This window comes from Oncorhynchus nerka, linkage group LG14 (genome assembly GCF_034236695.1).
Source record: "Oncorhynchus nerka isolate Pitt River linkage group LG14, Oner_Uvic_2.0, whole genome shotgun sequence".
Lineage (NCBI taxonomy): Eukaryota > Metazoa > Chordata > Actinopteri > Salmoniformes > Salmonidae > Oncorhynchus > Oncorhynchus nerka.
This window is the reverse complement of record NC_088409.1, coordinates 13,765,642-13,782,834: the sequence shown is the minus strand read 5'-3', so window position 1 is coordinate 13,782,834 and position 17,193 is coordinate 13,765,642. Positions and strand designations below refer to the sequence as shown.

The 17,193-nt window shown below is 46.4% G+C and overlaps 1 protein-coding gene across 2 annotated transcripts; it reads right to left on the bottom strand.

Moving 5' to 3' along the window:
- Positions 1-917: 917 nt before the first annotated feature.
- Positions 918-7,595, bottom strand: cbx3b (chromobox homolog 3b). Of its 2 annotated transcripts, none has more exons than XM_065027457.1 (5): positions 7,401-7,595; positions 6,741-6,928; positions 6,202-6,373; positions 2,043-2,230; positions 918-1,232 (listed from the first exon to the last, which is right to left on the bottom strand). In XM_065027457.1, the coding sequence occupies exons 2-5, from the start codon at positions 6,920-6,922 to the stop codon at positions 1,112-1,114; spliced, it is 663 nt and encodes a 220-aa protein (XP_064883529.1). In that variant the 5' UTR covers positions 6,923-6,928; positions 7,401-7,595; the 3' UTR covers positions 918-1,111. The 2 variants fall into 2 exon arrangements, with proteins under 2 accessions (XP_064883529.1, XP_064883530.1); XM_065027458.1 differs by having other exon boundaries at positions 2,043-2,227.
- Positions 7,596-17,193: the final 9,598 nt, after the last annotated feature.

Sequence of the window (17,193 nt, the reverse complement as noted above, 5' to 3'; positions counted from 1 at the left end):
TATACTGTCTACTATCATGTTCTACATTAAACAGCATACCGTCAGTCTAATATCATTCACTCTGTGCTTTTCTGTTTTGTCAGTAAACTTGTACTCTGGTGCTTTATCAACTTTGAATCGCACACACACACACACACACACACACACACACACACACACACACACACACACACACACACACACACACACAAAAGTACAATATCAAGGATTGTGGCAAAAAGTAAAAAGTGCAGATATCATATTAGGTGGCCAGTTATCTATTGAGTGTAATGCACAGTGAACCCAATACTATACAATATTACTATACCTAATAAAACCACAGTCATCTCACAGTGAACCCATTACTATACAAGATAAGTATCCTACCTAATAAAACCACAGACATCTCACCGTGGAAGAGCCGGAGGGAGAGCCTTGTGGCCAAGGTGCTCCGGAGGCAGAAGATACAAGAAACTAAATCTAGTACAAAACTCCAATACAATCACATGGGGTTCTACGACCACAGTATCAGTAGTCAAACAGAACACAGTGTCCACAGTGATTCAGTCTGCTGCAGGACATGAAGACACTGGGAAAGGAATGCTAAGGGTTAGTTTCAACTCTTCAAACGTAGTGTACACACATCCAGTCACTTTTAAGTGCTGGATCCCAAAAAACAAAGGCATGTTATCCAGAGAGATACTCGCACCCTTCGTCAGGCTTTGACAAAGAGCTTCGGGTTGAAAGGTTGTACAATAGACTGAGGGGAGAATTCATCAGTGTGAACCGGCTGTCTGCCTTCAGTTTGTAGTTTCAACATCATTATCAGGGCCACTCTGAGACAGACGTCTTTGAACTGTTTGTCCACCACAGCCTCACTACACCCCAAAGGCTGTGACTGTTCCACAGGAAGTCAGGAGACCCATCAGGGCTTTACACCTGCCACCATGACTCAATCTACCTGCAGCAGGACATCGTTTCACACACTGTGCTTTTAATGTCAGCTCAAGGAGGACCTTGGTTCGCTGGAGGAGAAATGAACCTATGAGATGCCTACAGATGCTTGTCAGTTCACATCCCTACTTGTGTACTCACATGCACACACACACTCTACGACACACACACACATCCTTTACTGGTCCTCGTCCCCAGAGTGCCAGGTGAGTTTGTCCTCGTAGAAGGCTACAACCACCTCAGGATACCTGGCGCTGGCCTCCCTGGCTGACAGCAGGGCCACCTCGTCACGGTTCTTCCTGTACAGACACACAGGGATACAAGACATTATTAGAATCATTATACCGTCTCTATGACATATTATTACATAGATAATATCTGTACACATGTAAAGAGAGAGGGGGACAACGGGGAGGGGAGGAGGGGGGCAATGTCCACTTCTTTCTGTTTGTCAGAGCACATCATTATAACTACTCTGGTGCTGTTCTTTCTGTTTGTCAGAGCACATCATTATAACTACTCTGGTGCTGTTCTTTCTGTTTGTCAGAGCACATCATTATAACTACTCTGGTGCTGTTCTTTCTGTTTGTCAGAGCACATGATTATAACTACTCTGGTGCTGTTCATTCTGTTTGTCAGAGCACATCATTATAACTACTCTGGTGCTGTTCTTTCTGTTTGTCAGAGCACATCATTTTAACTACTCTGGTGCTGTTCATTCTGTTTGTCAGAGCACATCATTATAACTACTCTGGTGCTGTTCATTCTGTTTGTCAGAGCACATCATTATAACTACTCTGGTGCTGTTCTTTCTGTTTGTCAGAGCACATCATTATAACTACTCTGGTGCTGTTCTTTCTGTTTGTCAGAGCACATCATTATAACTACTCTGGTGCTGTTGCACAATCAAAACTCTTTCCCAGAAATGACTAGTATGTTTGAGGAATGTAGCCTACACTAGTATGTTGCTGCCTGGCATACAGTCAGGAAGACAAGAGGAACCAGTTGTGTGACAAGAGAGTGTTTATTCTAAAAACAACCTCTGAATGTTGGTGTTAGTTGGTGTTTGTTGCAGTTTGTTGTGGCAGTATGGAAGTGGTTAACTCTACCATTTGATGAGGAACATGAGTTCTCCGTGTCTGTCTGTGGAGCCGATGATGTGTTCAGGTTCCAGGGGACACGTGAGGGCAGTAGGAGAATCCTGGTCAGCAGGTTCCTGGGGACACGTGAGGGCAGTAGGAGAATCCTGGTCAGCAGGTTCCTGGAGGTCATTATGTCTCTGCTCGCTGTACACCTGCTGGGAGGACAACACAACACAGCTGACCAGTCAGGGGGATTGACTCTGTACCTGTACCCCCTGTATATAGCCTCCACATTGACTCTGTACCGGTACCCCCTGTATATAGCCTCCACATTGACTCTGTACCGGTACCCCCTGTATATAGCCTCCACATTGACTCTGTACCGGTACCCCCTGTATATAGCCTCCACATTGACTCTGTACCGGTACCCCCTGTATATAGCCTCCACATTGACTCTGTACCGGTACCCCTGTATATAGCCTCCACATTGACTCTGTACCGGTACCCCCTGTATATAGCCTCCACATTGACTCTGTACCGGTACCCCCTGTATATAGCCTCCACATTGACTCTGTACCGGTACCCCTGTATATAGCCTCCACATTGACTCTGTACCGGTACCCCCTGTATATAGCCTCCACATTGACTCTGTACCGGTACCCCTGTATATAGCCTCCACATTGACTCTGTACCTTTACCCCTGTATATAGCCTCCACATTGACTCTGTACCGGTACCCCTGTATATAGCCTCCACATTGACTCTGTACCGGTACCCCTGTATATAGCCTCCACATTGACTCTGTACCGGTACCCCCTGTATATAGCCTCCACATTGACTCTGTACCGGTACCCCCTGTATATAGCCTCCACATTGACTCTGTACCGGTACCCCCTGTATATAGCCTCCACATTGACTCTGTACCGGTACCCCCTGTATATAGCCTCCACATTGACTCTGTACCGGTACCCCCTGTATATAGCCTCCACATTGACTCTGTACCGGTACCCCCTGTATATAGCCTCCACATTGACTCTGTACCGGTACCCCCTGTATATAGCCTCCACATTGACTCTGTACCGGTACCCCCTGTATATAGCCTCCACATTGACTCTGTACCGTTACCCCCTGTATATAGCCTCCACATTGACTCTGTACCGGTACCCCTGTATATAGCCTCCACATTGACTCTGTACCGGTACCCCCTGTATATAGCCTCCACATTGACTCTGTACCGGTACCCCCTGTATATAGCCTCCACATTGACTCTGTACCGGTACCCCCTGTATATAGCCCCCACATTGACTCTGTACCGGTACCCCTGTATATAGCCTCCACATTGACTCTGTACCGGTACCCCCTGTATATAGCCTCCACATTGACTCTGTACCGGTACCCCCTGTATATAGCCTCCACACATTGACTCTGTACCGGTACCCCCTGTATATAGCCTCCACATTGACTCTGTACCGGTACCCCCTGTATATAGCCTCCACATTGACTCTGTACCGGTACCCCCTGTATATAGCCTCCACATTGACTCTGTACCGGTACCCCCTGTATATAGCCTCCACATTGACTCTGTACCGGTACCCCCTGTATATAGCCTCCACATTGACTCTGTACCGGTACCCCTGTATATAGCCTCCACATTGACTCTGTACCGGTACCCCTGTATATAGCCTCCACATTGACTCTGTACTGGTACCCCCTGTATATAGCCTCCACATTGACTCTGTACCGGTACCCCCTGTAAATAGCCTCCACATTGACTCTGTACTGGTACCCCCTGTATATAGCCTCCACATTGACTCTGTACCTTTACCCCCTGTATATAGCCTCCACATTGACTCTGTACCGGTACCCCCTGTATATAGTTTTGTTATTGTTATTTTGCTGCTTTTTATTTTATTTTTTACTTTAGTTGATTTAGTAAATTTTTTTTTTACTCTATTTCTTGAACTGCATTGTTAGTTAAGGGCTTGTAGGTAAGCAGCTCCCTGTTATGTCAACACCTGTTGTGATGAGTTAGAGGAGTGTTATAACACAACAGCCCTGTCAGAGTGATCTCCTGTTGTGATGAGTTAGAGGAGTGTTATAACACAACAGACCTGTCAGAGGGATCTCCTGTTGTGATGAGTTAGAGGAGTGTTATAACACAACAGACCTGTCAGAGTGATCTCCTGTTGTGATGAGTTAGAGGAGCATTATAACACAACAGACCTGTCAGAGGGATCTCCTGTTGTGATGAGTTAGAGGAGTGTTATAACACAACAGACCTGTCAGAGGGATCTCCTGTTGTGATGAGTTAGAGGAGTGTTATAACACAACAGACCTGTCAGAGTGATCTCCTGTTGTGATGAGTTAGAGGAGTGTTATAACACAACAGACCTGTCAGAGGGATCTCCTGTTGTGATGAGTTAGAGGAGTGTTATAACACAACAGACCTGTCAGAGGGATCTCCTGTTGTGATGAGTTAGAGGAGTGTTATAACACAACAGACCTGTCAGAGTGATCTCCTGTTGTGATAAGTTAGAGGAGTGTTATAACACAACAGACCTGTCAGAGTGATCTCCTGTTGTGATAAGTTAGAGGAGTGTTATAACACAACAGACCTGTCAGAGTGATCTCCTGTTGTGATGAGTTAGAGGAGTGTTATAACACAACAGACCTGTCAGAGTGATCTCCTGTTGTGATAAGTTAGAGGAGTGTTATAACACAACAGACCTGTCAGAGTGATCTCCTGTTGTGATGAGTTAGAGGAGTGTTATGACACAACAGACCTGTCAGAGTGATCTCCTGTTGTGATAAGTTAGAGGAGTGTTATAATCATCTAAGGCAACGACTATCTCCCCGTCTCAATATTAAATAGAGATAAGCGACACTGCACATGCTGAACAAAGATGTTTTGCTCAGGTGTTATAGACATTTTGTTTGTAATTTAGTCAAAGGGTTTTCCACTATGTGAAAGCTCAGTGCCAGGCATGGAAAGTGGAAACATTGACTCCAAGGGAACAATGAAATATGTGTATATCTGGAACAGAATGTCTGGATATCATTCTGGAATTAGAATGCCTCCTTCCTGGTTCTATTCCTATATCAGTCTACTGAGGTAACCTTTCCACATGACTCTGGAGCTTTTATCATAATATAACAAATATGTATTTTTGGGTACCGGTATTCTTACACTATTTCATGATCATATAGTAATAGACCTACATACACACACTGATCTACAGACCAGTCTTCTACTGACATTAATAAACACACTGATCTACAGACCAGTCTTCTACTGACATTAATAAACACACTGATCTACAGACCAGTCTTCTACTGGCATTAATAAACACACTGATCTACAGACCAGTCTTCTACTGGCATTAATAAACACACTAATCATAATCTACAGATCTTACAGACCAGTCTTCTACTGGCATTAATAAACACACTGATCTACAGACCAGTCTTCTACTGGCATTAATAAACACACTGATCTACAGACCAGTCTTCTACTGGCATTAATAAACACACTGATCTACAGACCAGTCTTCTACTGACATTAATAAACACACTGATCTACAGACCAGTCTTCTACTGGCATTAATAAACACACTGATCTACAGACCAGTAGACCAGTCTTCTACTGACATTAATAAACAAGTATCTGATGTAGCCGACGTGTCTGTCATCCCAGATCTCAGTCACTCTGTCATCCCAGATCTCAGTCACTGTCATCCCAGATCTCAGTCACTCTGTCATCCCAGATCTCAGTCACTCTGTCATCCCAGATCTCAGTCACTCTGTCATCCCAGATCTCAGTCACTCTGTCATCCCAGATCTCAGTCACTCTGTCATCCCAGATCTCAGTCACTCTGTCATCCCAGATCTCAGTCACTCTGTCATCCCAGATCTAAGTCACTCTGTCATCCTAGATCTCAGTCACTCTGTCATCCCAGATCTCAGTCACTTTGTCATCCCAGATCTCAGTCACTCTGTTATCCCAGATCTCAGTCACTCTGTCATCCCAGATCTCAGTCACTCTGTCATCCCAGATCTCAGTCACTCTGTCATCCCAGATCTCAGTCACTCTGTCATCCCAGATCTCAGTCACTCTGTCATCCCAGATCTCAGTCACTCTGTCATCCCAAATCTCAGTCACTTTGTCATCCCAGATCTCAGCCACTCACAATCTCAGTCTCCTGTTCTGCCAGTTCCTCTTTGGGGACGAGCTCTGGTTCCACCGGCCGTAGGTTCTCTTCCTCAACCTGATTCTCTCCAGACAAACAGAGGTTTCTCAGGAACTCTTCTATCAGTTCAGGACAGACCAAGTTGTCCTCTGGTTCCCAGGTGTTGTCAGCACTAGAGGCAGAAACAGTGTGAGTGTGTCTATGTACAGCAAGCTTTTAATATTAGCCACTGAAGACATTCATGGAATACATAGACAACTATTTTTAACTAGTTTAGGATACTACTGTATATGTCCCAAATGGCCTCCTATTCCTTATATAGTGCACTAGGGTGTAATTATGTTTAAGAGTAATGCGTTAGGGAATAGGGTGCCATTTGGGAGGCACCATGTTCTATCCTACTGTATATGTCCCAAATGGCCCTATACCTTATATAGTGCACTAGAGTGTAATTATGTTTAAGAGTAATGCGTTAGGGAATAGGGTGCCATTTGGGAGGCACAATGGTTTATCCAACTGTGTTGAAATGCTGTCCTTACTCAGTGAATCCTTTCCACTTCAGATAGTACTCTACTCTTCCATTGAAGACCCTTCGGTGGATGATCTTCTCCACCACAAACTCCTGGACGACTGCTGCTGTTGTTGTTGTTGTTGTTGTTAATGGTGTTGGTGTTATTATTGGTTCTGCCTTTCTCTGTTTCACATTCTGCTTTTTTCTCATTCTAACCTGCAGAGGGAAAATATATACTTCAGGTTAAGTGTAATTCAGAAAAACTATAATTCAGAAAAATGTAGTAGCCTATTTAATTGTGTATTTGTGAAGAGGCTATGGCTGTATTCACTCCTCATCGTAAATATTATGTCAAATCTTTCACGCAACGTTATTACAATGTAACGCGAGCACAATCTCGGGGTCCAGACAGAATATCTTCGTCATTATCATCATCATCATCATGTGGTTACATCGTAACGTCTAGCAGCCTCGGGTCAAGGAGACATAGACGGATAGACTAGCGCATCGTCGTTCTACGAAACATTGTAATCGCGCGTTCTGTACACATCTACTGTCGGCTACACATCTATTCATATTTACAAATAACTATGTTTACTGCGGACTCGCTGGTGAAATTACTAGAGGCTGATGATTGATTAACGAAAACGTATTCTAGGCTACATAGATATTACTAATAAACACGTACGCTTTCAGTCCAACTTCGGCTGTGACAGAAATACGCTACGATGTAGCACACGCTGGAGCACGTGGATACAAAAACAATTTAAATGTGTCCCGTGGTTCGTTAGATGCGTAGCCAAATGCAACAATGTTCCAGTGTCTTACAAAAACTTTTCATGAATGAGTTAAATAAAGATGGCCGCGTTGGGAGCTCGGAGGAAGTGGTTGCCAAGGGAAGAGGTCAAGTCAGTAAAACCGGGACATCCGCCAATCACAGACCGATCCGCTTGTCTGCTCTGTTTACAGTGGGAATTCGCCTGGGTTTACTACGGTGTCATTTTATAGTAGGATTTGGCTATACGCTCCGCTATAATGATGATTGTCGATAGCCGACGGGCACGGGGAAGAGAAGTTGCCTACGCTGTTAAAATAAAGTGTTTTGTAACACTAAAACTAGTGGGAACTGAGTTGCCACCATCGTTAAGGAGATGAAACCTTAACTTTGCTTGAGGTTTGAAACACATGGGTGTAAGGGGTTATGAGACAGATTTAAAGTGTAGCCGACTGAAAAATCCACCCTAAGGTGTTCTGAAACATAACGTGGTGTGTTGTAACGCCACATAGTCAAGCGTTGTGGAACACCTTGCCAGAGACTGGGAGCGCTAACCAGGTTGAAAACACTATTATGATGTTTCGAGTCCTGTTTCATGCAGAATTAGATCCCTTGTCTGTTGGTGTCGTTTCCTCTATGTAAAGATCCTGAACAATATCATTGTGTTTCGAGTCCTGTCTAGTGCAGAATTAGAGTTCTGGAGTTTTCAAATTCTTTAAATGGGAGTCCATCCTCATTGTGTATTCCCTGCAGTTATATGGTCTGTTGAGAAACTCCTCTTAGGTCATTCCCAAAGGTCAAATGTATGGTATTATGCTCAAACAAAGGATATGATAAAATATAGTTTTGTGAAAATACAAATGAATACGTTTGTCCAGGATAGTAGTGAATGACTACAAAATACATTTTTCCAAGAAGTGATTATGAAGCTTAGTATTTTCTTAGCAATTTATAAAATGACAACAAAACAGGAACAGGTAGTTAACATTTTAATACTGATAAAGTAGAACAGTTCTAAGATCTGTAAGTTATTTATCATTTCCATATTCTTCCAAATCAAGGGAAATATGGCATTACATTTCACATGAATAGAACAAGAATACAGGCAATGACTGCTAATGTTAGCAGTAGAAATCACACAAAACGTGTACAAAACTCCAGTCCATGGCTCAATATGAAGGTCAAAAGTTGGATGCAGTAAGGTGTGGCATGGTAGGCTAGAGCTAGAGCAGGTTAGATGATCCCTGGCTATTTAGTGTAGCAGGTAGCATATAGCATGTCACATGTAGCATGTGAGGCAAGCATCGAACACTATATAAAGCTCGTAGGCAAACAAACCAGCAGTATTAACAAAAAAACAGGCCTTCATTTGCATAAAAAAACAAGTGCACAAAAGGTGTAAACAATGACGTGTCCATTAACATCAACAATCAATCAAAATGGCAGTTTGACTTGTACTAGAAGCATACAGTGACCATTAGCCGCCAGAAATTCTACACAAAACCAATGTTCTTGTTGAGGGAATTCCTTTTCTGTTTCCTTCTTCAATGTAACAGAGTAACACAGTCATAATACCCATAAAACCTAGCGGTCAAACATGGAAATGGTTCCAATCGTTTTTCCACCGTTCATTTTTCCCACAGGGGATTTTAGAAACACTTCAAATGAACACTGTGTCGTTTTGATAACTGTAGATCTCTCCAGGACAAGGTTTATTTTGACCCTTTTTATCATTATCTTGTCTCATCGCTGCAACTCCCCTACAGGCTTGGGAGACGCAAAGGTGAATTCACACGTCCTACGAAGCATGACCCGCCAATCCGCGCTTCTTAACCCGGAAGCCAACTGCACCAATGTGTCAGAGGAAACACAGTTCAACTGATGACTGAAGTCAGCCTGCATGCGCCCAGCCCGCCTCAAGGAGTTGCTAGAGTGCAATGAGCCAAGTTAAGGCCCCCCGGCCAAACCCTCCCCTAACCCGGACGACACTGGGCCAATTGTGCGCAACCCTATGGGATTCCCAGTCACGGTCAGTAATAGCACAGCCTGGGATCAAACTCCAGGCTGTAGTGACACCACAACACTGCAATGCAGTGCCTCAGTCCACTACGCCACTCAGGTGGCCCCAGACAAGGTGATTTTTTATCAATATAGTTAATATAGTTGCCTGTATTTACCCCCCCAAAATGCTATGCTAATTAGCTGCTAAGGTGGCTATCATTTAAGAACTACAAATCCCATGCTGATCTGGACGTGACTAGGCCAAATCAAGGCCAAGGTAAGAATCTCTGGATTCATTTAGAGGTGAAAGAAACGCACACCAATTTAGGCAAGGTGCTTCCTAACGGAGTAGAACACTTACAAAGAAAAGAAAAGTTGCAAATAACATGAATGGACATCATACGATCATAGATACAATGTGTCTACATGGGTCTACAAACATTTACAATGAATAGCAAAATCACAATAATCACCAGAACGGCTTCAGATCAAAGTCTACGTTGATCTTTCATTTAAAGACTCTTGTTCACTTTGGTCTCAACGTAGACTTTGACCTGAAGCCGTTCTTGTGATTATTGTGATTTTGCTATTAATTGGAAATGTTTGTAGGCCTATGTAGACACATTGTATCTATGATCGTATGATGTCCATTCATGTTTTTGGTATGTTATTTTATATCTGAGAATTAACCAGTGATATCAGGCCACACCCGGCCATGATTACAGACACCTGTGTGTGTCCTTTGACACTATATAAACTTGTCACCCCACAGTGTCTGTCATTATACCCTGATGAAGACAGCTTGTCTGTTGAAACGTTGGTTATTAGGTTATTAAATGATTGCATCTGAGCTCCTAGTGTGCGGCTCTCCTTTAATTTTAAGAATTTCTGGATTAACTATCTAATGTTAGCTAAATTTAGTAATAAATAAATTGCCAACATTTCCTTAAATGAACGATTCTGTGAACTGTCTTGTGCAAGTTTTAAATTGAAACAATACCTGTTAGCAAAGGTGTCAGCTACAGATGATGTGCAGGAGCTTGTGGGGATTTGTAGTCTACGTTGATGCCAATTAGCCTTTAAGAATCAAAGTAAATAGAGCAGAATATATTGATAAAAGTCACCTTGTCCGAGAGAGATTGACATGGTTATCAAAACGTCACACCAGGGGAAGTCTACACGATACACAGCCCTTATTTGAAGTGTTTCTAAAATCCCCAATGGGAAAAATGAATGGTGGAAAAACGATCGGAATCATTTCCCTGTTTGACCGTTAGGGTTTATGGGTATTATGACACCCCAACTGTTGGGCTCTATAACATTTTGTACTCACGTTGTCATTGACTTTGGCTTGTTTTGGAGAGCTTTGCCTGAGCCTGCTGTGCTCTTTCCTGTCTGAGTTTGTGAAGGACCTGAACACAGCAGATGCGCCCACAAACTTACCTGCTTTTATACTTGACCATAGAGTTTGCTAGAGGGCACACCTGATAGGAATGCCCTCTCTCCACCTCCATGCCCCAGACTGGGGAATGCCCTCTCTCCACCTCCATGCCCCAGACTGGGGAATGCCCTCTCTCCACCTCCATGCCCCAGACTGGGGAATGCCCTCTCTCCACCTCCATGCCCCAGACTGGGGAATGCCCTCTCTCCACCTCCATGCCCCAGACTGGGGAATGCCCTCTCTCCACCTCCACGCCCCAGACTGGGGAATGCCCTCTCTCCACCTCCACCTCCACGCCCCAGACTGGGGAATGCCCTCTCTCCACCTCCACGCCCCAGACTGGGGAATGCCCTCTCTCCACCTCCATGCCCCAGACTGGGGAATGCCCTCTCTCCACCTCCACGCCCCAGACTGGGGAATGCCCTCTCTCCACCTCCACGCCCCAGACTGGGGAATGCCCTCTCTCCACCTCCATGCCCCAGACTGGGGAATGCCCTCTCTCCACCTCCACCCCAGACTGCCCCAGACTGGGGAATGCCCTCTCTCCACCTCCATGCCCCAGACTGGGGAATGCCCTCTCTCCACCTCCATGCCCCAGACTGGGGAATGCCCTCTCTCCACCTCCATGCCCCAGACTGGGGAATGCCCTCTCTCCATGCCCCAGACTGGGGAATGCCCTCCATGCCCCAGACTGGGGAATGCCCTCTCTCCACCTCCATGCCCCAGACTGGGGAATGCCCTCTCTCCACCTCCATGCCCCAGACTGGGGAATGCCCTCTCTCCACCTCCATGCCCCAGACTGGGGAATGCCCTCTCTCCACCTCCATGCCCCAGACTGGGGCCCTCTCTCCACCTCCATGCCCCAGACTGGGGAATGCCCTCTCTCCACCTCCATGCCCCAGACCTCCATGCCCCAGACTGGGGAATGCCCTCTCTCCACCTCCATGCCCCAGACTGGGGAATGCCCTCTCTCCACCTCCATGCCCCAGACTGGGGAATGCCCTCTCTCCACCTCCATGCCCCAGACTGGGGAATGCCCTCTCTCCACCTCCATGCCCCAGACTGGGGAATGCCCTCTCTCCACCTCCATGCCCCAGACTGGGGAATGCCCTCTCTCCACCTCCATGCCCCAGACTGGGGAATGCCCTCTCTCCACCTCCATGCCCCAGACTGGGGAATGCCCTCTCTCCACCTCCATGCCCCAGACTGGGGAATGCCCTCTCTCCACCTCCATGCCCCAGACTGGGGAATGCCCTCTCTCCACCTCCATGCCCCAGACTGGGGAATGCCCTCTCTCCACCTCCATGCCCCAGACTGGGGAATGCCCTCTCTCCACCTCCATGCCCCAGACTGGGGAATGCCCTCTCTCCACCTCCATGCCCCAGACTGGGGAATGCCCTCTCTCCACCTCCATGCCCCAGACTGGGGAATGCCCTCTCTCCACCTCCATGCCCCAGACTGGGGAATGCCCTCTCTCCACCTCCATGCCCCCAGACTGGGGAATGCCCTCTCTCCACCTCCATGGGGAATGCCTCTTCTCCACCTCCATGCCCCAGACTGGGGAATGCCCTCTCTCCACCTCCATGCCCCAGACTGGGGAATGCCCTCTCTCCACCTCCATGCCCCAGACTGGGGAATGCCCTCTCTCCACCTCCATGCCCCAGACTGGGAATGCCCTCTCTCCACCTCCATGCCCCAGACTGGGAATGCCCTCTCTCCACCTCCATGCCCCAGACTGGGAATGCCTTTCCACCTCCATGCCCCAGACTGGAATGCCCTCTCTCCACCTCCATGCCCCAGACTGCCTCTCAGACTCCATGGACTGGGGAATGCCCTCTCTCCACCTCCATGCCCCAGACTGGGGAATGCCCTCTCTCCACCTCCATGGGGAATGCCCCTCTCCACCTCCACGCCCCAGACTGGGAATGCCCTCTCTCCACCTCCATGCCCCAGACTGGGGAATGCCCTCTCTCCACCTCCATGCCCCAGACTGGGGAATGCCCTCAGACTGCCCCAGACTGGGGAATGCCCTCTCTCCACCTCCATGCCCCAGACTGGGGAATGCCCTCTCTCCACCTCCATGCCCCAGACTGGGGAATGCCCTCTCTCCACCTCCATGCCCCAGACTGGGGAATGCCCTCTCCACCTCCATGCCCCAGACTGGGGAATGCTGAACAGTATGGTTGCACAATGTTTGAAGTTCACATTTTTCTTTAATCTAAACATTTTCTTCTGACATGGACTCTGAGTTGTTCACAGTGTATCTGGCTGTGTGTTGAGTGGGTAAAATCCCAAATACATTTGCTATCTTAGACCCAAACATTGTGCATTCACTTCCCGATTCTGCTTCTAATCTGTCTAAACAAAGCACAGGAAAAATGAAGGTGAAATTCCTAGGTTGGAGTTTTTTTGACTTGTGTCCATGTTTTGTGAAGTCTACTGAGCTCAAGTCTGAGTTGGGCCCCATCTGCTGAATATAACAAGGGTGTTCATCTCAACCAGTTAGTCCTGATGACTGGCTGAGTGGACAAAGGCAGGATACCTGGGTTCACATCCACCTTCTCACATGAAGGCCTCTTCATATGTTACCTAATGCTATAACTTACATAGTCCTAAACATTTAGACTGTAACATCATTTATATCACAATGGGCCTGGAAACTGTAGCCTTTAATTACTGCCTTTGTCTAACCTAGGAGAATTATTCAATTCCCAGTGTCTTCATTACAATTGTCTGAAAATCATCATCAATCCATATTTACGCCATAAATCATTGGCATTTCACAACCCTTTGCTTGCATGAGAGACACAGTCTGCCAAAATATGCTTTTTGTGTTTTGATGCTGCCTTTTACAGGCAGTGAAACACCAGCAATGTTTTTATAAGGCTCTCTTAAAAACACCAATATTCAGATTGAAGAACCACTTTGGGTGTTTCAGATATATTTAAATTCTGTTTAGAAATACCTTCAGTCTATCAGAACATTGGTTTTACATTCAAACACCCTCCAAACAGCAGATCTCTGTTTAGAAATACCTTCAGTCTATCAGAACATTGGTTTTACATTCAAACACCCTCCAAACAGCAGATCTCTGTTTAGAAATACCTTCAGTCTATCAGAACATTGGTTTTACATTCAAACACCCTCCAAACAGCAGATCTCTGTTTAGCTGCACTACTTGTCATGGTTTCAGTACACTATGGTAGTGTGTTAATCCTTACCAAAATGGGCTGCTCATATTTGGAATGAGGCTTGTTTAGAGAGAAGTATCTTATTAGTGCTGACACTATTTTGAATTGGTAATGGTTCATAATCGATGAGAAATAGTCTAATATATAAATAGCTGAATTCATTTAGGTTAACAAGCTATTGTCAATAAATGTGGAAAGGCTGACAGTAAAATAATATTTAAGTAGGCATAGTAGACTATTATTATTTAAAATAGTTATTTATTATTTTTTATTATTAATAATATTATTATTAAATACGTCTGACAACATATTAAATGGTTAACTTTTATTGAACAAAGAGAATACCATTTGCAAAAGGCTTCTAAAACTAGATACTATATTTTTCACGGACAACATATCTACTCCAAGACCTCAAAAGTTCTACTGAGCGCTCTGCTGCGCAAAGCCCCCAAAAGCTTTGATTGACAGTTCATCTTAAACCAATCAAAACGAAGGTGTGTACTGATTGGCCAAATGAAGTGAAGACTCACATTGGCGACCACACGTCACTGTATAACATTTTACCACTAGAGGACGCTGTCTGTTGTGGATTCAACCACCAGAGAGGCAAAACAAAACAGTGACTCTAAAAAGGATGGCGTTGGATAAATGCAACCACTCAAATTCATAGACAGAGATTTAGGTTCTGATGGGGTAGACAGCTGAACTAAGCTCATGAGGGATATTATTGTTGAAAAATCATTGGCTACCAATTCCAGATTGTGGTATTAGGGTTAGGGTTAGGGATAGGGTTAGGGTTAGGATTAGGATTAGGGTTAGGGTTAGGATTAGGATTAGGGTAAGGGTTGCAGTTGGGGTTAGATCTGGCTAACAGGGTGCATACAGCTACAGCAAAGCCCACTTGAAAAGTGGGAGATTAGTGGGTTAGGGTTAGTAGGAGGAGATAGCACAAGTAGTATGAAAAAATGAATCAGTTGTTCCTGATTGCTAGTGACATACAATACTGTCAATCCCACCCAGAGCAAAAGGAGTCTCTGTGCTAAAACCAAAACACAATAAACCAAGAACGAGTAACGACTTAATATATATCACACACGGTTTACGACACCATATCATAACCTGAGAAAGAATGAAAGACTTTTCTGGTTTAGAATAACATAAAACCACAAACTATCTGAGTCTGAGTTCACACTCTGGATAACTAACAGGTCTGACACCCACAGCCCAGCCAGGACCCATGTCTAGACGGAACCTGAGAACAGTTTGGGGGAGTGGAGGGGTGCTGGGGGACCCTGGATGTGAAAAGAGACTTTTTTTAAGTAAAGAAAAGCAGCAGACTCTAACAGCTCTGATGATGCAATACAGGTAAGATATACCAGCTAAGCAGCTCTGAGCCATGCAATGAAATAGATCTACCCAGCCAGAGAAACACCACAGAGCCAGTCTGCACCCAGCCAGAGAGACACCACAGAGCCACTCTGCACCCAGCCAGAGAGACCACCACAGAGCCACTCTGCACCCAGCCAGAGAGACACCACAAGCCACTCTGCACCCAGCCAGAGAGACAATACCCAGCCAGAGAGACACCACAGAGCCACTCTGCACCCAGCCAGAGAACCACCACAGAGCCACTCAGCCAGAGAACACCACAGAGCCACTAATACCCAGCCAGAGAGACACCACAGAGCCACTTGCACCCAGCCAGAGAGACACCACAGAGCCACTCTGCACCCAGCCAGACACCATTCTGCACCCAGCCAGAAAACAGAGCCATTTGCACCCAGCCAGATTAACACCATAGCCACTTAAATACCTGACCAGATTAAATGGTTACTTTTATTGAACAAAGAGCCACTCTGCACCCAGCCAGCAGAGACACCACAGAGCCACTCTGCAAACACCAGATACTCTGCACCCAGCCAGGACAACAGAGCCACTCTGCACCCAGCCAGAGAGACACTCAAAGTTCTGCACTGCCAGCACCACAGAGCCACTCTGCACCCAGCCAAAGACACCACAGAGCCACTTGCATTGAGAGACACCACAGAGCCATCTGCACCCAGCCAAAACACCACAGAGCCACTCTGCACCCAGCCATTGGACCAAGAGCCACTCTGCACCCAGCCAGAAGACACCACACTCTGCACCCAGCCAGAGACACCACAGAGCCAGTCTGCACCCAGCCAGACCACACGTCCACTCTGCACCCAAGAGACATTTTAGCCACTCTGCACCCAGCCAGAGAGCTGTCTGCACCCAGCCAGAGAACCACCACAGAGCCACTCTGCACCCAGCCAGAGAGACACACAGAGCCACTCTGCACCCAGCCAGAGAGACACCACAGAGCCACTCTGCACCCAGCCAGAGACACCACAGAGCAGCAGGCTGCACCCAGCCAGAGAGGCAAAACAGAGCCACAGTGACTCAGCCAAAAACCATGCCAGCGTTGCACCCAGCCAGAGAGACACCACAGAGCCACTAAGATGCACCACAGAGCAAATTCACCCAGCACAGAGATTTACCCAGCCAGGTTCTGATGGGGAGACACCACAGAACTAAGCTCATGAGGGATATTATTGTTGAAAAAGCATTGGCTACCCAGCCAGAGAGACACCAGGGTTAGGGTTAGCACCCAGGGATTAGAGAGAACAGAGCCACTTGCACCCAGCCAGAGAGACACCACAGAGCCACTCTGCACCCAGCCAGAGAGAGAGCCACTCTGCACCCAGCCAGAGAGGGTTGCACCCAGCCAGATTAAAGACACCACAGAGCCACTCTGCACCCAGCCAGAGGGTTAGCCAGAGAGACTGAGCCAACAGGAGAGCATACAGAGCCACTCTGCACCCAGCCAGAGAGACACCACAGAGCCACTTGAAAGTGGGAGCCAGTCTGTTCCAGAGAGACACCACAGAGCCACTCTGCACCCAGCCAGAGGTTCTGCACCCAGCCAGGAACAGTAGGAGAGACTCTGCACCCAGCCAGAGATGACACCAAGAATCCAGTCTGTTCCCAGCCAGAGACACGCCAGAGAACCACCAAGAGCCACTCTGCACCCAGCCAGAGAGACACCACA